Consider the following 21960-nt stretch of genomic DNA (forward strand, 5'->3'; position numbering starts at 1 on the left):
CCTCTTGTTTCGAGTCCGCCGCGTTGGCGATGCTCTTCGGCGTTGTGAATGGCTCTCGGTCGCCGACACACCCAGGGGCTTTGATTACCTATGCTCCCCCAGCACGGTTGCGTTATTTTTTTTTTTTTACGCGTTCAGTTGACGAGGTCTGGAACCGCATGCACAGTCCATGCTTGGTAAGACGAAACACCTCGGAATCCAGGGATTTCATATGCCGGCACCGATTGGGCCCCCTTGGCAGCTCTGTGTAAGGCGCAAAACCAATATTCTATTAATAATTCATTCCTTATTCTCTGGTCTACAGCGTACATCCCCTGGAGACATATCTCCGGATTCCTCAGTTCCCACTTGCAGTTCCCAACGTTGGGACAGGGTTGGAGCTCTCTCCCTCGTGGTGGAATGCGGATGAGCTCATACATAGTACTGCGTTCGATGTGTCATTCCCAATAGATGGCGTAGTCCGGATGTGAGGCATATATGGACAATATGTTGTACTCCGTACTCCGTATACATCTCCTTTTTCATATATTTTTTGCTTATTTATCTATTTATCTATGACAATTTTTCGGATTATTTTTTTTCTCCTTTTTTAATTGGAGGCCAGGGATTCCCTCTCAATATCTCGGTCGTCAAGACGTAGAAATGGAGTGCACGTCGAAATAAGCCCGATCTAATAGGAGCTTGCCGTGGTTGCATAAAACACTATCCGTGACGGTGAATGGCTAACTCCATAGCTTTCCCCAGATGATCGTCCCCAGTTGTTCTATACACTTCTTTACTTCATGTCGAGTAGTCCTTTTATTTTGATGATAATTTCCTCCATACAAAAAAAAAAAAAAAAAAAAAGATCATGACAGGGCAAATTGAGTGAAAAATACACATTTGGGTTACACTGAGGAGAAATGTCGTCATGTGCCCAAAACAGGTTCACCAACTGCAGGCTCAAGCTCCTCCCTACAACGTAGAACATCAACCTTGCCTTGAGCTTTTACCTCTTCATCTCTAAACAATACCATTATCGTCACTACACTCCCACGGTCCAGGAGGGCCTATCCAAGATGCCTTCCGAGACAGAACCCCTCCTCCCTCGCTACGAAGATGACACCTCCCGTCAGCGCCGTCTCCACCAAAAGCTACACAGCTACCAAATGTTCCGCGCGATCTCTGAGGGTTACATGCCAACTACAGAACAGACTATTGCCAATCTTCGCACCCTTCTAGCCTCCGATGTCCTCGACCTGCGTAACCAAGATATTGGCAGCGTCGGTCGCCAGCTAGTGCGGGACAGTCGACTGTGGATCCAGGTCTTTATCGAATTCTTGCAGGAGAAGAACAGCCAAAACCAAATCCAAGAGTTTCTGTGGCGCCTGGCCCGTTCGCGAGTCGAGGTGGATAGCGAGAGGGTTTCAAGACAGGCCGCCCACGTGAAGGCGCGGGCTGATACCAAAGCTGGTGGGTCGCACGTATTTCCACTGCAATGCCCCAGCTTTCCTAGCTTCCGGGCTTGGCATGGACAAACCATACATAACGAATTGATCGTTCGCTAATCGATACATCTAGCATATGACAGTTTTCGCACCGTCGGTGGTCTACTGTTGACTAATTCTGATTTCCGTCTTTTTGTCGATGATCTCGTTACCATTGGCCGCCAGATCTTTGCTGATACGGCCGATTCCCTTGCTGAAACCTCGAAACTTATTGCGAAACAAGTCAAACCATCTGAGGAGGAGGAACAGGCGCTACAGGGTCCCGGTGCAGACGAGGGACATGCGCTGTCACAGGATGACCTGAGAGAGGAAGTTGCACATGTAGTAGATGTGGCTGGCGAAGGAGTTGCTCAGACAGGTCATGATGCTATACAGAGTGCTAAGGAACATCTGTCCGGTCGAGAGAGAGATACTTTGCTCTTTCGACTGAAGCAGGCTGTTCAAAAACTGCGTGAGAGGACGGACTACTCTGACTCAGTAGCTACTCTTGCACAACTGGTTGCGCGCTACGCTAAGATCTATGCGGATGCAGCAGATAATGCTGCCTCGGTCGCCCAGGAAGACATGGAAGTCAATGCTGACCTTAAGCGGGCCGTCGACGAGTTTTGGAATCTCTTGCGGTCATTCGGGAGTGCGGAGGAGTGGGATCGTCTCGAGGAGAAGTTCCACAACGTTTTGCGCCATGCAAACAAGGATCCCGAGTTCGATAATCTACTTGGAGAGGTCGGAGCCTCACTGCAGGAAATGCTCACCAATCCCGAGTTCTTTGATTCCGCTCCCGAGAAGCTTGATGAACTTAAGCAACACTCTGAGAAGGTAGGGTCAGAGACGAACCTGAGAAAAGACATGGACGATTTCCTAGCACAATCCAAACGCACACTTCGAACTGTGCCCGAGGACCCAACCGTATCCAAATTGATCAACGCCACCAAAAAGATCTATCAGCATGCCTGGGCTGCCTACAATGACAAGAAGGCAGACCTCCCAGCAGACCTAGTGAATGTCTTCCTCCCAGTACTCCTCCGGGCGATTCAATACATCCCCATTCCCCGCCTGGAAATCTCAGCTCCAGAGATGGATCTTCTCCTCGAGAACCTAATCCTCGAGCCTGGGCACACAGTAAACTTTTCCTCCTTCCTCCCCTACCGCATGCATCTCCTCACGCGCAACGATATCGACGTGGTAAAAACCCACTCCAAGCGGACAGAGACACTTATCAAAACAGCTTTCACGGTTAATATCCAAGGTCTAAATATCAGCGCTGAAGACTTTGGCTACTGGTTCCGTGCCCATACAGGATTCTTCCGCCTCAAGGATGAAGGTATTGCAAGCTTCTACCTGGATCGCCGCGGTATCGACATCTCTCTGGACATCGAGGTCGGCCGCGACCGTCTAGAACAAATCTTCTCTTTGCGTGGTGTGCGTGTCCGCATCCATAAACTTGATTACACCGTCAAGCGCAGCAAGTGGAAATTCCTCCTCTGGTTGACGAAGCCATTCTTGAAACATCTTGTCCGCCGTGTGCTGGAGAAAAAGATCGCTGAGGATATAGTTGCGGCGGCATTTGCATTGAACCGCGAGCTAGTCTTCGCTCGTGAACGGCTGCGTGCCACGCGCATCGCTAACCCGCAGGATCTAGCAACTTTCGTGCGAGCTGTCCTTGCGCGCCTCAAACCCGCCGACTCGGGTGTCGAGGCTAGGATCGGACTTGAGCCACTGGATAAGGGTGTCTTCAAGGGGGTTTACGCTCCCGGCAGTATTGTGAAGACATGGCATGAGGAGGCCACACGTGCACAAGAAGCTATTGAGGATGGAGATGAGACGCATGCGCTTGGCCATACTTGGCACAATGACATCTTTAATGTTGCTGGACGACACTGATTATGTTTCTCATTTGACTTGGGAGTTTGAGGATACGGGTTTACTTGACTAGTAGCGTTTTTATTTTTTATGATTGACCCGAAACATATCTATGCAATTGAACGATTCGGAATGCGATGTAGCCACACAAAGCTGTATCTCAGCAATGACGCTTTCCGCTTATACCTAGGTGTTCTCCAATTGAAAGTACCTATCTCAACCCAGAAATTCTTTGTCTACTCTGCTTTCATGAAATGCGTGTGTAGTCCAAATCCCAATGTGCTATACTCCGCACGTGATCCGGCTGAACATTGTTCCTCTTAGGCCACCTAATGTAGATCCACCTGGGCGGCACTATGAAGGTGCGGAGCCAACAACACTCTCCAACGTCCAATTCTTTTGTTTCTGGCATACACATCGGGCAAAGAGAATACCGTTGCTATTCACGATCGCGTACTCCATGTCGATCAATTAATAACTGCAACAAATCCGCCCACACCCCAGCTCATTGGAGCATCCTCACCTATCATCCTCGTTATACACATACACAAAAGCTCCGTCTCCTTTCCGAGCGCATGAGCAGCTGCTCGCGCAGCCCCTATCGCTAAAATGCAAATATTACGACTCTTAGTTGCGGTAGCCGTAGTGCTATTCTCCGTCGTTGTGATCGCCGCCGAAGATTACTACAAGGTGCTTGGTCTTTCCAAAACTGCATCAGAGAAAGATATCAAGCGAGCATACAGAACACTGAGCAAAAAATATCATCCGGATAAGAACCCGTAAGTACAGCTCCTCTATCACTTACATCTCTCCACATACTATGGTGGTACTCTCTACCGCGCATGCCTAGAAACAATTGCTAACGCATACTCCAGCGGCGACGACACCGCGCGCGAAAAGTTCGTCGAAATCGCAGATGCCTACGATGTTCTCTCAACCAGCACGCTACGCAAAGTATACGACGCATACGGCCACGACGGGGTCGAGCAGCACCGCAAAGGCGGGTCAGCGGGCGGCGGCCACGACCCATTCGATCTATTCTCGCGATTCTTCGGCGGCGGCGGACATTCCGGCCACGCGCCTGGCCACCGACGCGGACCAGATATGGAAGTACGTGCGGCGCTGCCGCTCCGGGATTTCTACACCGGGCGCGAGATCAATTTCCTCGTCGAGAAGCAGCAGATTTGTGATACGTGCGAAGGCACGGGATCGAAGGACCGTCATGTTGTGACTTGTGATCGTTGTTCTGGGCGTGGTGTGGTTATTCAGAAACACATGCTTGCGCCGGGGATGTTCCAGCAGGTGCAGATGCAGTGTGATAGGTGTCATGGACAGGGGAAGAAGATTAAGAATCCTTGTCCTGTTTGTGAGGGTAATCGGGTTGTCAGGAATCAGGTTGAGACCAGTGCCGTTATTGAGCCTGGTATGGGCAAGGGTACCAGACTTGTGTTTGAGAATGAGGCTGATGAGAGCCCTGACTGGATTGCTGGTGATTTGATTGTCATTCTGGATGAGAAGGAGGCCGAGTTCGGGAAGTCGGAGGAGGAGAGAACGGATGGGACATTCTTCCGACGCAAAGGAAAGGATCTTTTCTGGAAGGAGACTCTTTCTTTGCGGGAGGCTTGGATGGGTGAATGGACCCGCAACCTTACACACCTTGATGGACATATTGTACATCTTGGGCGCCGACGTGGCGAGGTTGTGCAGCCCCTGGCTGTTGAGACTGTGACCGGAGAGGGCATGCCACATTACTCCGAAGGTCATTTACATGATCACAATGAGAATGATGAGACGGGCAATTTGTATATTGAATACGCTGTCGTCTTGCCAGATCAGATGAAGAGCGGTATGGAGAAGGACTTCCACTCGCTCTGGGAGAAGTGGCGCAAGAAGATTGGAGTCGATTTGGCGAAGGATTCTGGGCGACCGGTTGCGCCTCCGCCGGCGGAGGAGAAGGATGAGTTGTGATTACTTTCTACCTTTTGCTCTTTTTGATTCCCTTTTTTTTGCTCCATGGCCATTGTATATTGCTTGCATCTGTTTCTACTGGCGTGCATTCTAAGGCTAAGGCTATGGGTTGGATTAGAATAGACCCTTGACTTATATGGAAACATTGTTGGATATGATATACAATACAATAGACACCTGCCCGAACCCTACAATCCGAGCAGCGGGGATTGAATATTCCCGACATCCGAACCAGGATGCGGCTCCCACGCTAATGCGAGATGCTGATCGATGAACTGGACAGCCTCGCGGGTATCTGTAACAAAACCCAATTTTAGTACTTACATATACGCCCGGCGCACAAAGCATCAAATTCTGATTACCCCCGATACCGTTTAGTCGTCGTGCATACATCTCGCATGTGGCGCAGGATGTAAACAAAGGAAGATATGGAGTAGGCCTTACTTAGCAGAGATCGACAGAGATCGGCGAACTCTTCGAGAGCAGGGATTAGGCGCTGTAGCGAATGGGATTGGTTTATGATGGACTACACGTATCTCGTACTTCCTTGACCGTTATTTCATGTTCGTCTACAGAGTATGATGTGTTCGTTTGGAGGTTCGGGCTAAGCTGACCATATGCAAACAAGGATGGAAGTACCTATCCACTTTGTCGATTGAACCTAGGGGGAGGTTGGTGGTACTTTGCTGTTCATTGCAATCAGACTAATCCAGTAGTTCATGTACAGTACTTATGTACATCTCTAGGTGTCTAAGAAGATGCAGTCTACAGAATGCGCGGTCTTCGTGTATCAGAAGGTCTATGGATACACCCGGACACATGTTAGTATAACCATGACTCGCGGACGTATCTTCAAGTGGGAATAACTTAATAGAGATAGACATTATCCTCCCACTGAAGAGAAAGGTATTATAGGATACGGATATAGTATCCATATGAGATAGCACAAAGAAATAATCGTTAGGCTGAACTTAACCTGGCCCTAGAGAACGCCTCAATTACGCCCAGGATAAGGATACGGAGTACAGAATAATGTGTGATTGATTTGAGACAACTCCAGTCTTTGGTTCAGATAGTTGGCGAGTCTCCATACAGTTTTATCCCGCACTGTTGACAAGTATTCCCAACGAGTGGTCCTAGCAAACGCCAGTGTCTCAGCTGATAGCCCGCCAAGGTACGATATTGACGAGCATTGGTTGGCTAGATCGAGCTATTACACCTTAGATGAACTACTCAGCGAACTTCAAGCTATACAGATACATGTCAGATCGCGACACATGGTTCATACTATCAGCTAGGATAATTTGGACCAACAAAGAACTTGCCAGTAGCTCTGGAAAAACATCATTCTACACCTATCTTGCGCCTTAGTTTGTCTAAATGCCCGCTGTGTTATGTACGCATATGCACTATGCACGACCTACAGTTTGGGGAACTTCCACCAGTACAGTTGCGGCAGAAGCAACACATACACATAGTCAAAGGAAGGATAAAGAACTCATACAAAATGGATGAAAGCAACAGCTGAGATACTATCGGCCAATACATACCGTCCACGTCAAGAAGACCACGCCTAGATGCAGTGATATAGGAGAACTGGGGGCGGGATTTAGATTTGGCCATACAGATCCCGTATCCACACCGACGGATAGGTGCGAGATGCGTTCCGGGATAATAGCACGATAGAAGGATATACGAAGTACCAATGATCCTTCTGTCGGGCAGGTATACTCCGTAGTGCATGTTAATGATGTAATTGATTAGTTACAACGCCATATCCACAGGTTCGTAGATCCATGTTCGTTTACGGAGTACTGCAAGCGCCTCTATTAATGAGGTGTGATGCATATTGCATCAAAGAATCTTGCGGGGTTTGATTTGACAGCCGCAGTGTTGGGGCCGCTGAATCTTGGCTAGGTGATATTATGGCGCTATTTTAGAGATCTCGGCAAGATCTCCTTCCTATACCAGCAATGCCCGGGGGTGGAAGAGGTCTAACAGATAGATCGGCTGTCCCAGATTGCGGTCTGGAATATGCATATTGTATGATTTTATTTTCAGCTCATCAGGTTTACATGGAATCTTTTGATATTTCATAGCGATCAAGGGTAGGAGTATGTGACTAGCAAGGTTGTACTTCGTACTCAAAGTACGATGTGAGTTCAGCTCATTAGGTTAGTTATACCCTGAGACTTTCTAAGGTTTAATAGACAATATGCCATGGTCCTTTCTCTCACATATACAGCATAGGCTATGTAGAGTATCCCGTGGTTCTAATGAGATCCTTCTACGGAGTACTCCGTACGGGAGTTCCCGTGCAAACAAGACCAACAAACAAGGAAGGCGAGGGCGGCTAGGCAGTCCCAGTCGGCGGGTTTGATCCTTCCCTGTCCTTTGGGTGGCCAATCAACGGTGCATATCGAAACTCATTTTGGCGCGAAAAAAGTCAAAATTACCTAGTCCGGCAGTGATCGACAATGCACGTTCCAACGGCAATGCATGTCCCCGCAGGCGCAGCGTCTCGGAATCCACGGTCTTGCATCCGGGTATCTTTGCCTCGTTTTATAGACCTGTAGCCATCTACATGCACATCCACCCCCAGGGGAAGACACTCTATGGTAAGACAGGAGAAATGCAATCTCTGTCTAGGAAACAATTTCTTGTTTTTTCTGGTTTAATCGGGAGTATTTTGGTGTGACATGGCTCCACCTGGAAGATTATCACACGAATACATGATATTTCTCTAATCAACCTGTCCAATGGGAGACGAGGGTCCTCGGATATTGTCCTCCATATGGACATGTTGTTTACTAGTAGACTTCCAATTCAGGATAGCAAGGTCCCTTGACATCTGAAGTACATTGTAACGAGCCCCCTTCCCGTTTTTTGGATCAACGCGACTAAATCAGGCAAGCCGGAAGATCCATGGAAGTGCTCGTGCTCGCAGGCTAGACTGCCAATCTCGGGCCTCCGATTGTGCGTTTAGTGTCTTCACATACCCTTCTCCCCTCAGCAACAACTACTTTAATAGAGCTATGATCCTGTGTCAAAGTCCATGACACGAGACTTCGGATTTGTTTGTTATCAAAACCCCCATGCCCCCTCGATCCTCACTCGATCTCGATACCTTTACTCCCTACTCAACCTATCCGTATCTTTACCCTACCCTTGCTTCTCTTTAGTTTTGACTTATCCCAATCTTCCATACTTCCCATCCTCATACCATCTGTTACATCCATCCTTCATCTAGCTTAGATCCGAAAGATCAGTTGACTTCATACCCAATCATCATTGTTCCTGGCATCGCACGATGCGTCCCATCTCTCTAGCAAGCGGCCCCAACGGTGACGGAGCCATACCTCCCGATGCCCTGGAACCTATCGCCATCGTTGGCCTAGCCACCCACTTCCCACAGCAAGCTACCACCACCGAGGGTTTGTGGGAGCTTCTCTTACAAGCCCGTTCCACATGGTCATCTATTCCCAAAGCAAGGTTCAACTCAGATGCGTTCTATCATCCGGACCCCGAGCATGGCGGAACGGTAAGTCACCTTAATGTTAGATCCGTTGGCAAGAAAAGCATATCGTTAACAAGTATCTGCCTGTAGTTCCATGTTCAAGGAGGACACTATCTCTCGGAAGATCCCGCATACTTTGATGGCTCGTTCTTCAACATCACTAAGAACGAGCTCTTGACATTGGATCCGCAACAGCGATTGGTCTTGGAGAATGTCTACCACGCTTTGGAGAATTCAGGAATCCCCTTGACCTCTGCCGTTGGCTCCAATACTTCGGTTTTTGTTAGCGGTTTTAACCATGACTACCTCGGCATTCTCAATTCGGATGCAGAGACTATGTTAAAATACAAGCCCACAGGTGTCACCAACGCGATTCTGTCCAACCGGGTCAGTTGGTTCTTTGACTTTAAGGGACCCAGTATGACTATCGATACTGCTTGTTCCAGCAGCTTGGTGGCATTGCACCTCGCTGTTCAGAGCCTACGGGCCCGAGAGACAAACATGGTACGTTATCGTTATGGAGATTGGGATCCTTATGCTAACCTGTTATTGGTAAAAGGCTATCGTCAGTGGCGTGAGTATTCTCGAAAACCCCGTTGAAACTATTGGGATGAGTCACCATGGCTTGTTGGGACCTCAAGGCCGGTCTTTCAGCTTTGACTCCCGTGCCGAAGGCTATGCACGAGGTGAAGGTGTTGGCACTGTTGTAGTCAAGCCTCTGAGCGCCGCTATCAGAGATGGAGATACCATTCGTGCGGTCATTCGCGAGACCGGTGTCAATCAAGATGGCCGCACCCCAGGTATTACGGTCCCCAGTGCAGAAGCCCAGGAAAGGCTTATTCGCGAGGTCTATTGGAGAGCTGGCTTAGATCTCGAGCACACAAGATTTGTTGAAGCTCATGGCACGGGAACAAGCACTGGCGACCCAATTGAAGCAGGTGCACTGGGACGCGCTTTCAAATGTTGTCGCAAGACCCCGCTGTATGTTGGGGCGATCAAATCGTCTATTGGACATCTGGAAGGTGGCTCAGGTGTCGCGAGTATCATCAAGTCGATTCTCACTCTGGAGTCTGGGATCATACCTGCAAATTTTGATATGAAACAAACCAATCCCTCCATACCTGCAGAGGATTGGAACATTGCATTCCCCACCGAGAGTATCCCATGGCCATCAGCAGGGCTGCGAAGAGTGTCAGTCAACTCGTTTGGAATTGGTGGCGCGAACGCTCACTGCATTCTTGACGACGCTTACCACTATCTCAATGACCGCAATCTTATGGGTTCTCATCGCACCACATCGACTGTTCCTACACCCCAGAAAATAAAAAGCCGAATCATGGCACTATCCCGGTCAGGAAAAGAGTCAGGCCAAGACAGCTCGGATTCGTTCGATGACAGCGATAACTCTGGATATGGAACAACCTGCATCGATACCCCTACAAGTGATGGCTTTTGTGCAACGCCTACAATTGGTACAGCCTCTTCATTTATCAATTTGGCCGAGCAGCCAAAGATATTCTTGCTTTCGGCCTTCGACGAAGATGGAGTTAAGAGAAACGCACTTGAACTTGCTAAGTACCTGAAACGGAGAACAGTCCAGTCTGTTATCCATGATCAACTCCTTGATGATCTCTCTTTCACTCTGTCGAAGAAGAGGTCCCAGTTTCCATGGAAGAGTTTTGTCATGGCATCCTCAACCAAAGAACTTGCCTGGAATCTGACAGAATCGAATTTTGCCAAACCAACCAGAACTACCAAACTGCCTGGAATTGAATTTGTCTTTACTGGCCAGGGAGCCCAATATCAGGCCATGGGCAGAGAGCTCATGGTCTACCCTGTTTTTAAGGAGTCTGTGGAGGAGGCCTCAGAATACATCCGCAGGCTTGGAAGTCCATGGTCGCTCCTTGGTAAGGACTGAGCTATTCTATTTGGGAGTGTTAAACTAATCCATTATAGACGAACTATTGACCGAAAGAAAATCTCCCCGAGTCCAATTTCCCGAGATCGCTCATCCTTTATGCACGGTCTTGCAAGTTGCGCTTGTCGACCTTTTGGCTAGTTGGGAAATCTTCCCAACTCATGTTATCGGTCACTCATCTGGCGAGATAGCTGCTGCTTACTGTTCTGGCAAGCTCTCTCGCGAGGCCGCCTGGAGAGTTGCCTATTACCGTGGATATGTATCATCCAAGCAGCTATCAGCAAATGGCGCCATGATGGCTGTCGGTCTCGATCCATCACAATTGCAACCCTATTTGGACGCTGTGCGGAAGGAAAGCACTGGAGAGCTCATTATCGCGTGCCACAACAGCCCCAAGAACAACACCGTGTCCGGCGACGAGACGATGATTGATGGTCTCAAGAACCTTCTCGACGACGATTGCATATTTGCTCGAAAGTTGGAAGTCAAGAATGCCTATCACTCGGCTCACATGCATACAATTGCTCAGGATTACCTCCTTCTGATGGGCGCTCTTCCTCAAGGAAAGCGGCTGGCAGCGCCTCATCCAGTGCACATGTTCTCCACCGTCACAGGGAAACAAGTCAAGGATGAAAATTTGCCTGCTCAATACTGGGTGGACAATATGGTTGCCCCGGTTCTTTTCACAGATGGCTTGGTTGCAATGACCTCGAAACCAATCTCTGGTCATGGTTCGACTGATTCGACTGATTCTTTGCGTCTTCTTGTGGAGATTGGACCTCATTCAACGCTACAAAGCGCCATCAAAGAAACATTAACCTACAAGAGCCCCAAATTGGAGTTCAAATACTTTGCTGTGCTCAAGCGGACTGACCATAGTCTCAATACTCTGCTCACTACAGTTGGCTTCCTAGCTGGAAGTGGATGTGCATTGGAACTCCACGCGGTGAACCAAGCTCCCAGATCTAAGGCAAGAAGGCGACCTAGGCTTTTGGTGGATCTGCCACCCTACAGCTTTAAACATACAGAGAAGATTATCTTTGAGAGCCGATTGAGCAAGAATCTTCGGACTCGAAAGTTTCCTCGCCATGATCTCTTTGGTGCGCCCATCACAGATTGGAATCCCACTGCTCCTAGATGGAGACACTTTGTCCGATTAAACGAGAATCCTTGGCTGCGGGATCATATGGTGAGTCCAACATTATGTACAAGATATCTCCATCTATTAACATGGCTTAGGTTACTGGCAACTATGTCTATCCTGGTGTTGGCTATTTGATTATGGCGATTGAAGCTTCGAAACAGTTGGTCGGCGAGACCAAAATCACTGGCTTCCAGTTACGAAAAGTCAACATCCGAAGAGCCTTGATTATCCCCGATACGAAAGAAGGAATTGAGGTCTCCTTGTCAATGGCAACCATCGAAGACTCCTCGGCATCATCGCGAACATGGCGACGCTTCCACATAACTTCTTACAATGCATCGAGCGACGAGTGGACAGAACATTGCACCGGCCAAATCAACGTCGAGCACGAAGCAGCTCTCGATCCAGTGGACAATGGCCGTGAAGCGGAAGAAGAAAGCCGCTCGTGGAAATCTGAACTCTCCCACGCAAACGAGAGATGCGGCAAATCCATGAATTTCAAATCCACATACAACAATTTACAAACATCTGGACTCAATTTTGGTCCTCTGTTCCGTAACCTTGCCGACGTGCGTGCCAGTGGTCATGGACTTGGAAAAGTTGTCGGGTCAGTGACTGTACCTGACATTGCACAGTCCATGCCAAAGCAGTACATGCATCCTCATCTCATTCACCCTGCTACAATGGACAGCATGATCCATTTAATGATCGCTGCAAGTCTTGACTTCACCGGCAAGTCCACTCTTGATCAGATCAGATTGCCAACTTTCATTCGTGAGGCCTGGGTCTCGGCAGACTTGAATTCGGCGCCATCCCACAAATTTACTGGACATGCAACAGTGTCTATAGTGGCGTCTGACAAATTCGAGGGCCAGATCAAAATACTGGATGAAGATACACACATCCACCGCATTCGCATGGACGGCATTGAGCTCACTCCACTAGAGTCCGGTCTTGCTGAAAGCAGTGAACGTCAACTGTGCAGTGCGATTGAATTCAAACCAGATGTTCATTTCATTGATTCAAAAGCCGCTTGCGCATTGACTTCTCTCGATGTCACAGATGAAGCTGAAGCTCAATACTGGGTGAAATGTCTCCAGCTTGCCACGATGCTTTACGTCACAGATGCCCTGGCTGAGCTTCAAGATATTGATGTTATGAAGCTCGATACCCATATGCAGAGGTTCTTCGACTGGATGGAGCATGTACAATATTTGCTCACACACAACAAGATCATTCATCTGCCCTACAGCGAGTTCCAGGAAATTGCTCAAGATCAAGCTCTCAAAGAAGCCATTGGCAAGGAAATCGAGGAACACAGCGCCGAAGGTGCCATCACCGCCCGAATGGGTCGCAACATTGTCAAGGTCGTGCGCCAGCAAACCGATCCTCTGGATCTCATGTTCGGTCAAGATGCTGTGATGGAACAGGTATACAAAGAAGGTCTTCATTTGTACAACCTGCCGCAGCATTTACAAAGCCACCTTTCTCTTCTCCGACACCAGCATTCCGAGCTGAATATCCTCGAGATCGGTGGTGGAACTGGTAGCTTCACGGCTGAAGTCCTAGCCGTCCTTTCGCCGGATCCAGAGAAGAGCAAAGGAAAGATTGCCAGCTACACGTTCACAGACATTTCTTCCGGCTTCTTCGAGAAAGCAAAACAGCGTTTCCAATCATGGTCCGATATCATGAGCTTCCAGTCCCTCAACATTGAGCGCAGCCCCGTCGACCAGGGACTTCAACTGGGGAAATATGACCTGATCTTCGCAGGCAATGTTATCCACGCCACTGCAAGTCTTAATGATGCATTGCAGAACCTGCGGTCTCTGCTAAAGCCTGGTGGCCAGCTCATCATGCAGGAAGGTATTCGACAAGACTTCCTCTGGTATCCACTTGTCTTCGGTCAACTCCCTGGCTGGTGGCTAGGGAATGAGCCATGTCGTCAATGGTGTCCCTACATCCCGGCCGAAGAATGGGAGCCCTTGCTGCTGAAAGCGGGATTCTCGGGCATCGATATTGAATATCCGAGTTCGAATGACCCCGATTTGACCTGGCAGAGTATTTTGGTTTCTTCTGCTATTGAGGCACCCAAGGAGAAGTCATCAAACACTGCAGTAATCTTGACGCATGAGACGTCGAAAGCGGCACATATAATTGAGTCTCTTCGGAAAACTCTACCGGGACTTGGATATGGCAGTGTCCTTGTTGAAGAGCCTTCAAAGATTGAAGATTGCATGGTGCCGGATGCTCTGTACATCTCATTGATGGACTTAGAGTCTCCTTATCTCTGGAATATTGACGAAGTCAAATACAATGCTCTCAAGAATATGCTCAATGAGTGCCAGAACTTACTGTGGGTGACCCCAGATCCCCTTGCCCAACCACATGCGAGTATGAGTTTGGGTCTTCTCCGCACCGTACGCTGGGAGCGAGATGCCGATGGCTCAAACATTGTCATATTGACAGATGCGGAGCCAGAGAATGCTTTGCCGGAGGGACTTGCTACAGCTATTGGCAAGATCGTTAAACGACAATTCGTGGACAAGCCGGAGAATGATCGCCACGCCGAGTACAAATTGCAGAATGGTCTCATTCATATCGGCCGTTTGAACGAGTGGGAGACTGCGGATCAATTCCTTGCTGCACAGTCCTCGAAGGTCGTTCCCCAGGTCCAGCGCCTTGGCGACGTGGATCGTCCCATCGAATTGCGGGCGAGTGGTGCCGGTACTGGTGAATACCACTGGATCACGGATACCCAGTATGAAGAAGTGCGCAAAGATACAGAGGTCGATATTGATATCCGAGCGCTTGGGATTTCGTCAGATGCGTCTGCCAGCCGCCTTGTGAATGAAATCGCTGGAGTCGTGACCGAGGTTGGCTCGAAGGTTGGAGACCTAACCCCAGGCGACAGAGTCATCTACATCTCGGGCGACAAAAAGAGTGGCTGCATCCGAACCCATGATCGAGTTGATGAAAAGCTGATTGCCAAGATCCCCAATGAGATCTCATTCGAAACTGCAGCCGGTTTGGCTTGGTCATACGTGACTGCACTCCGAGGACTTTGTGAGATAGTCCATCTCGAGCCCAAGGATACCCTCTTAATCCATACCAGTGCCACAGATATCAGTCAAGCGGCCATTCGATATGCGCAAATGATTGGGTCTACAATCTATGCTACTGTGGCCACGGTAGAGGAACGTGATACCCTCGTCTCTGCATACGGAATCCCTCAAGAGCGCATCTTCTCTAGAAAGGATCAGAGCTTTGTCAAGGGTATCATGCGACACACTCACGGTGCTGGGGTTGATGTCGTTGTCAACACCTTTGGTGGCGATGGACTCCGAGGCTCATTGGCCTGTGTTGCTCCATTCGGAGCATTGACTGATATTTCGAATCGAGATTTACGAGCTGATACCACAATTGAGCTGGCTTCTTTGCCTCATAACACGATCATCAACACCGTCAACATTCCTCTGTTGGTCCAGCATCGAGCAGAATTGGTGCGCCCTTTGCTCTGCGAGGCACTCAAGTTGTACTCCGAGGGGAAGATCGGTCAAATCGAAACTCCAAGTGTCATGGACTTCACCCAGATCAAAGAAGGTATCCATGCTGCACACAGCGGGAAAGCAGCTAAAGTTGTATTTGTGCCCGAGCCATCGAACATGATCCCTGTTGTCCCACTGTCAATCCTACCATATCAATTTGACCCATCCGCCTCCTACGTTCTTGCTGGTGGCTATGGCGGTCTGGGACGCAGTCTAGCCCGATGGATGGCTTCTCGAGGCGCAAAGAACTTGATATTCCTGTCTCGCTCATCCACCTCGAGTCCGGAGAAATTGGAATTGGCTGCCGATCTCAACAAACTGGGGTGCAAGGTACATTCCCTGACCTGCGATGTGGCCGATGCATCTACACTCAAGCGATTATCCGAGGAGGCATTTTCCCAACTACCTCCCATCAAAGGATGTATCCAAGGATCCATGGTTTTACGAGTAAGTCCATGTTCCCCATTTTCAATACGACAACAGCTAACCAAATTCCCAGGACGGCGCATTCGCAGGCCTATCATTCGAAGACTGGCAAACCGCAATCAAACCCAAAGTCCAAGGCTCCTGGAACCTGCACACAGTTCTCCCCAATGACATGGATTTCTTCATAATGCTCTCCTCAGTAGCAGGAATCTTCGGCAACCGCGGCCAATCAAACTACGCCGCCGGCAACACCTTCCAAGACGCTCTCGCCGCATACCGCGTCTCTCACGGCATGCAGGCATCCAGCATCAATCTCGGCAGCGTCTCGAACGTAGGCTGGGTCGCCGAGAACAGAAACTCAATGCGCACGCACACAGCCACATTATTCGAGCTACTCCGCGAAGACGAAGTCCACGCCGCAGTGGAATTCCTCATCCACCCCGACAAAAACAGGAATGAGGGACCTCCCCGCTCCCAGCTCGTTCTCGGCTTGCCGACGGCAGATATGTGTCGCCAGAATGGCGTGCCTTTGCCTACGTACTTGAATTACTCGATGTTCACGCACTTCCGGAGCACGGCTGCTGCGAAAAGCACTGAGGTCTCGGAGCAGAAGACTGTTAGTACTGCTGCGCTCTTGGCGGCGTCTTCTGGCCTTGCGGGTGCGGTGGATGTTGTGTCGAATGGGATTGTCGAGAGGCTTTCTTCTTTGCTTGCTGTTCCTTGTTCGGAACTGGATGCTCAGCGCTTTGGCTTTGGGGGTATTGATTCCCTTGTTGCTATGGAGTTCCGTGCGTGGATTGTTAAAGAGCTTAAGGCCGAGATTTCTTTGCTTGATATTATGGGAGCGGAGAATATTAGGGCTTTGAGTGAGAAGATTGCTGGTAGGAGCCGGCTGATTGCAGGAGGGTCTGGATCTGGATCTTCTTGAGCGGTCTTTTTATTTGTGTTTCCTTTTGCCCCGGGTTTCAGGGCTTTGATTTACGACAATGATTCATTGATTTCATGTCTGATGCTTCGTTACGAGATATGGATCTATGAACGTTACATCCAACATTCAAATTGTGATTTTTCGCTCTTTACCCCTATGTACTCCTCAGATTAGAATCGAGAATAGGAAACAAAGTACATATGGGAGATTTCTGTTTAGCCTGTGTCGAAAAGTAGATTTGAATGAGAGAATTCTGTTAATCTTAGTCTTCATTCGAGTATTCGCAAGCAGGACAGAATCCAATTCGACAAATTCATAGGAGCAAAGAAGTGTTTTTCCATTAGATCAAATAGCTCGTCCAAGACCCAGGCCTTCCGTTCATTAATCATTACATTCATTGAGATCTACTGTGCAGGTTGTGAGGGGAAATAACCCCGTAAGACCTGACCAGCGACATCACAAAGCGCCAGCTTTGGTTGAGCCGCCGACCGCTCATGTCGCCAAGCGCGCTCCCGGAGGGCCAGGTAAACTGAGCGGAATGGCTGGAGATCCCCAGGTAGTCGAGCAGGTGGTTTATAGGGGTCAAAGCCTAGCTCCTGGAGCTGTGTTTCACACCAGTGCAGAGTGTCTGGTGGGAGGTATTCTTCTATGTCATAGTCGGCGTGATGTTGCTGCATGGCCTGCAGTGTCGGGACATCAGCTGGCAGGCCGAAATTTTCTACACCCTTAGGTGGGTGGTGGTAGTTCATGTAAGGTTTTCCTGGGGCGCGCTCTGGGTGATCGGCTTGTTTGCGGATGTTGTGGATATTCCATGTTTGGACGTAGGATTTGATATGAGAGCGTAGGATGGGCATGTAGATTGCGAAGAGGGCGATTTGTTCGGGGACTGCTGTTGACGAGAAGAGGCCTTCATTGTGAAGTTGACGGAAATAGTTCTGGTTGATATTAGCATCATGCAATAGGGACAGGGAAACAAACAGGCGGGTTCGGGCTCACATGGTACAGCGTTACTACTGACTTAGCAAGCTGGGCCCACCAGGATTCGATCCGATGGGTATCTGTAGCTCGGCCGGGTGCACAGCACTGCTCACGGAGCACCTCCGGCTCGGTAGTGCGGCGAAGGGCAAAGTGGGCGTCAGCTAGAAGAGGAACCTCCGCCTCCAGATCAGAACGGAGGGTACGTGGTTGACGATTTTTCGAAGCGACAGTATCAAGATGGTTCTTGAGGACGCCCATGGCCGTGTGTGCCTCAACTCCGACATGGATCCAAAGGACGAATCTAGAATACGCATCGATTTCGGCATGAATGCGGAACCCAAAATTGGACAACTTTGAGTATCCGTTCACATGCCAGGTGAGATTTGGCCCGGCTAGAATCTTCGGCGGGGGAGGACGCCGGGGTACATCGCTTGTACGGCGCTCCACTGTATCTGGGCGGAGCATGCGGTAGACACTGTAGAGACGATCTCGGGCAAATACATGTCCCTTGCTGCGAAAGTGGTTGTGCAGCAATTCCTTTCCATATCCCTCAATGGTTCCCTTATCCATTTCCTCAGTCAAAGCGTCGAGGATCTCCTGGACCTGTGCTTGCTGTTGCGCAGGAGAGTCAAGTCGAAGACGGATGCCGAGCCGGTGGCGGAGTCTGCGTAGTGTACGATGGGAGACATCGTAGCCCTCGTCATGTAGAACAGTCACGATATCTTGGTCTGACAGACCTACATCGAAAAACAGATTCTTGATGCGAGCATGTAGCGCTTCATTCGAGGTGTTGCTTTCCACCTTTTTCTTAACACCCCATAATTGTAGGCGTTTGGTGAGAGTACGCGCCGAGATCTGGATATCATGTTGTCTCTTGAGATGCTTGCAGATGTCGTCACTTTTCATTTTCTTTTCGAACAATTCGATGATTTCAGGCTTGTACGGCTCCAGGTCGACCCTTGGGCGACCTGAGCGACCGGACATTGTCGGGGCATCAGCCGTGTTCACTGGATTCTCCATTTCGCCGATGAAGCTCAAGCTCATGTTGATAAGAATTAGCCGTGGAGAGATGGGGAAAGGCGGTGTGGCGGTATCTCCGAGCAGAAACCGACCGCCTTGATTTTTTTGTTATCGCAGCGATTTTCTCAAGATCCAACGTCTACGCTTTGGCTGGAATCCACTCGCAGTCTCTCTATCAGTTTAATCTCAGCTAGCTGATCCAACCGTCACAATGGTCCGCGAGCTCAAGCACCACGAGAAGAAGTACGTCCGCACCTGTAATCCCCCAGAAATCTTCGCCCGGGCCCCATCCACTACCTCCGAAGCTGCACAATATTACAAACGGCCGTTAGCTAACCATAAAACCTCCTTCCAGGCTTCTTCGCAAGGTCGATTTCCACAACTACAAGTCCGACGGCAACCACCGCGAACATGAAATCCGCCAAAGATACCTCCTCCAAGACCCAATGGACTACCGCAAATACAACGCACTCTGCGGTTCTCTGCGCCAACTCGCACACAAGCTCTCCCAATTGGACCCGGAGACGGATCCTCTCCGCAAGAAGCTCGAGTCCGAGCTACTGGAGAAGTTGTGGCGCATGGGAATCCTGAAGCAGACCCGCGAGCAGGGCGCCGGATTGTCTCGAGTCGAGCGCGAGGTCACAGTGTCCGCCATGTGTCGTCGCCGATTGGCCGTCTTCATGGTGCGCTCCGGTATGGTCGAGACTATCAAGGCTGTAAGTTTATCTTTCCGGAGATCCGGTCCCGGTGATCGCTTGCATGTGACGAAATCACTAACTCTTTTTTTCTCTATCAGGCTACCACTTTCATCGAGCAGGGCCATGTCCGTGTTGGTACCGAGGTTGTCAATGATCCCGCCTTCATGGTCACCCGCAACATGGAAGACTTCGTCACCTGGGTCGATTCCAGTAAGATCAAGCGCAACATCCTGCGGTACCGCGAGAAGCTGGATGACTTTGATCTTCTGTGATTTTGGTTCTGAAAACAAAAAAAGCATTTTGGGTCTTTGTTCTGATATACCCGGCGCTTGTGCATTGTGGCCTATTTTAGGGTTGGCGTATTGATGTTTCATGAAATTATATCTCGATGTGTCCAAGGTTCTCTGGATAATTGAATATGGATATGAATCCTATCTGAGTATCGCTGAATTGTAGGAAGTAGAGTACTTGCTGTACTTCGTATGCCGACTAACCATGAGGGCATCAATCTATTTGTTTTGGTGTATATTGACCTAATACATAGTAAATGTCCATGTGTCGAACCGACCGCCACCAGCCACCGAAATATGACCAAAAAGCATCCAATAAAGAACCATAGCCCACGATCCTTTGAGAGACAGGGATCAACTTCACCGGTGCGCACAGATGACGATCTGACTGCCGAGGGTCATGCGTACCTACGAATAAGCGTTGGCCATCCCAATATCACCCGGCACTTGACAAGATGATTCGGTCGTCGAATGATCGGCAGAGCAGGACGGTATTGGCACGTTCTAAGTACGTATTCGAGATTGCTCGGCATTCTTCATTGGACGGGAATCTCGTTTAGACATTCCAGGCCGTCTTTGGTTTATCTTGTGTCAAGGAACCTTTTTCCAAGCTTTTACCCCTCATAAGCACCTATCTGACGGGGATTTCGGTGGGGTCAGTACTTGGCGATATATTCTTCTTTTGGATACGAGCAAGTCTTGAGGGATATGCTACTTTTCATCTGGTATACAATATTAGCCGTAGGATAGTGTAGAAGATCAGATCAGTTGATTATACTAAAAGATGACAATCACTAGAGCCGGGAGGGGTACGGAAGACCGCAAAAAGCGATATGCTTTGAATAATATAAGGGTATCTCAGTCTTCGGAATAACGACAGGAAAACGATGCAAATGCAAAAGACTGGAGATAAGGATAGGCCAGAAAAGGATTGAATACCCGCCAAAAACGGTCTTTTGAGACGGGAAGCGGGCCAGATGCAAATGCAGATCGTCACTCGGGGATCATGGTATCATAGGGAAAGCAGTGAGTGAGACAGAGTAGTGTTGCGAGCAGCACCGGTGCTAGGCTCTGATGATAGGTGGGGGTGGGTGATAGTTGGCGCCCGAGAACCAGAATCGGAAAACCAACAATCTAGGTATTAGAGGCAGAAGAGGTCTTAGAACGAAGAGACGCCCAGCGTCGTCGAGCACCATCGGAGGAAGTTGAATTCGGATTTGAGGAGGTCTTGCTCATGAACTCCAAGAGCTGAGCTTGCGGCTTGGTTGGAGAATCCCGTTCGGGCTCTTCGTCTTCGGGGAGATCCATACGGAATCGACGCACGCTGCCTTCCCGGTCGGGCTTGCCTTCTTCAAAGAAGGGAGTGCGCGAGTTGCGAGTTTGGAAACAGCGAGGTGCGACGCGGCGCCATAGCCCGCGCATACCTCTACTGGCCCGATCGATTTTCTCGTACTCGCGCCGCCGGGTATCGGGTGAGGTCCATTCCATTACTGTCGCCGGGACGTGGATGGATGAAGATGAAGGGCTGTGGCCGCTAGCAGCCATGGGGTTGGATCGATCTTTTGATGAGACATGATGCGAGGTACTTTTAGAGATAGGCGAGGTAGACTCAGACTCGAAGCGAAAGGTCGAGTACGAAGGTGTGACTGCGGACGAGGGTGCTGAGAGATCCTTGTCTGACGATGTGCGGCGGTCGAGCCGAGATTGATAGGCAGAGGATGGTGTCCGTTGTAGAGAAGGTTGGATTTCGGCGGATGATCTGTTCGACAGATCGCCTTGAAACAAACGACATGACTCCCGGTGGAGGGCAAGTAGCGACTCGCGCTTGTCGAGCGGGGAACTGCGAGCTGATACGACGGGCACGATACTGGCTTTGTGCACAATTCGACGCCCCGAGTGGAGGGAGCTGCGTCGGCTGTTGGGTCGTGATCGCACGGTACTGCGGGATGCTGAGCGAGAGTGACTGATGGAGGTAGAGGTCGATATTTGTGATTCACGCCGGCCCGACTGTAACGAGCTGGGTCCCTTGGCTGGGTCGATCTTTCGCATGTTGGATACCATCTCCGAGGAGGTGTTGGAGTCACATCTCTTGATCTCAGTGACGACGGATTCACAGGTCTTTGTATCCAGGACCAGAGCGGGCTGAAGAGCCAGACATGTGACGGAGGCCATGTTGCCGTC

General features: G+C 49.6%; 6 protein-coding genes across 6 annotated transcripts; 4 read left to right on the forward strand and 2 right to left on the reverse strand.

The window, feature by feature from the left end:
- Positions 1–1058: 1058 nt before the first annotated feature.
- N7457_003176 (uncharacterized protein) lies at positions 1059–3368 on the forward strand (the record flags this gene model as incomplete). Its single annotated transcript, XM_057174221.1, has 2 exons — positions 1059–1452; positions 1561–3368. The coding sequence occupies 2 exons, from the start codon at positions 1059–1061 to the stop codon at positions 3366–3368; spliced, it is 2202 nt and encodes a 733-aa protein (XP_057034372.1).
- Positions 3369–3956: 588 nt separating this feature from the next.
- N7457_003177 (uncharacterized protein) lies at positions 3957–5315 on the forward strand (the record flags this gene model as incomplete). Its single annotated transcript, XM_057174222.1, has 2 exons — positions 3957–4126; positions 4223–5315. The coding sequence occupies 2 exons, from the start codon at positions 3957–3959 to the stop codon at positions 5313–5315; spliced, it is 1263 nt and encodes a 420-aa protein (XP_057034373.1).
- A 3310-nt stretch (positions 5316–8625) lies between these two features.
- On the forward strand, positions 8626–16793 carry N7457_003178 (type I polyketide synthase; the record flags this gene model as incomplete). The annotated part of the gene is made up of 6 exons (XM_057174223.1): positions 8626–8856; positions 8923–9336; positions 9392–10739; positions 10789–11939; positions 11990–15886; positions 15939–16793. 6 exons carry the CDS (start codon positions 8626–8628, stop codon positions 16791–16793), a joined length of 7896 nt encoding a protein of 2631 aa, XP_057034374.1.
- Positions 16794–17197: 404 nt separating this feature from the next.
- On the reverse strand, positions 17198–18815 carry N7457_003179 (Clr5 domain-containing protein; the record flags this gene model as incomplete). Its single annotated transcript, XM_057174224.1, has 2 exons — positions 17198–17728; positions 17790–18815. The coding sequence occupies 2 exons, from the start codon at positions 18813–18815 to the stop codon at positions 17198–17200; spliced, it is 1557 nt and encodes a 518-aa protein (XP_057034375.1).
- A 187-nt stretch (positions 18816–19002) lies between these two features.
- N7457_003180 (snoRNA-binding rRNA-processing protein IMP3) lies at positions 19003–19761 on the forward strand (the record flags this gene model as incomplete). The annotated part of the gene is made up of 3 exons (XM_057174225.1): positions 19003–19034; positions 19147–19507; positions 19588–19761. 3 exons carry the CDS (start codon positions 19003–19005, stop codon positions 19759–19761), a joined length of 567 nt encoding a protein of 188 aa, XP_057034376.1.
- A 1152-nt stretch (positions 19762–20913) lies between these two features.
- On the reverse strand, positions 20914–21951 carry N7457_003181 (uncharacterized protein; the record flags this gene model as incomplete). The annotated part of the gene is made up of 1 exon (XM_057174226.1): positions 20914–21951. One exon carries the CDS (start codon positions 21949–21951, stop codon positions 20914–20916), a length of 1038 nt encoding a protein of 345 aa, XP_057034377.1.
- Positions 21952–21960: the final 9 nt, after the last annotated feature.

The sequence above is a fragment of the Penicillium paradoxum genome (genome assembly GCF_028828445.1).
Source record: "Penicillium paradoxum strain IBT 22861 chromosome Unknown utg000003l_segment0_segment0, whole genome shotgun sequence".
Taxonomy (NCBI): Eukaryota; Fungi; Ascomycota; class Eurotiomycetes; order Eurotiales; family Aspergillaceae; genus Penicillium; species Penicillium paradoxum.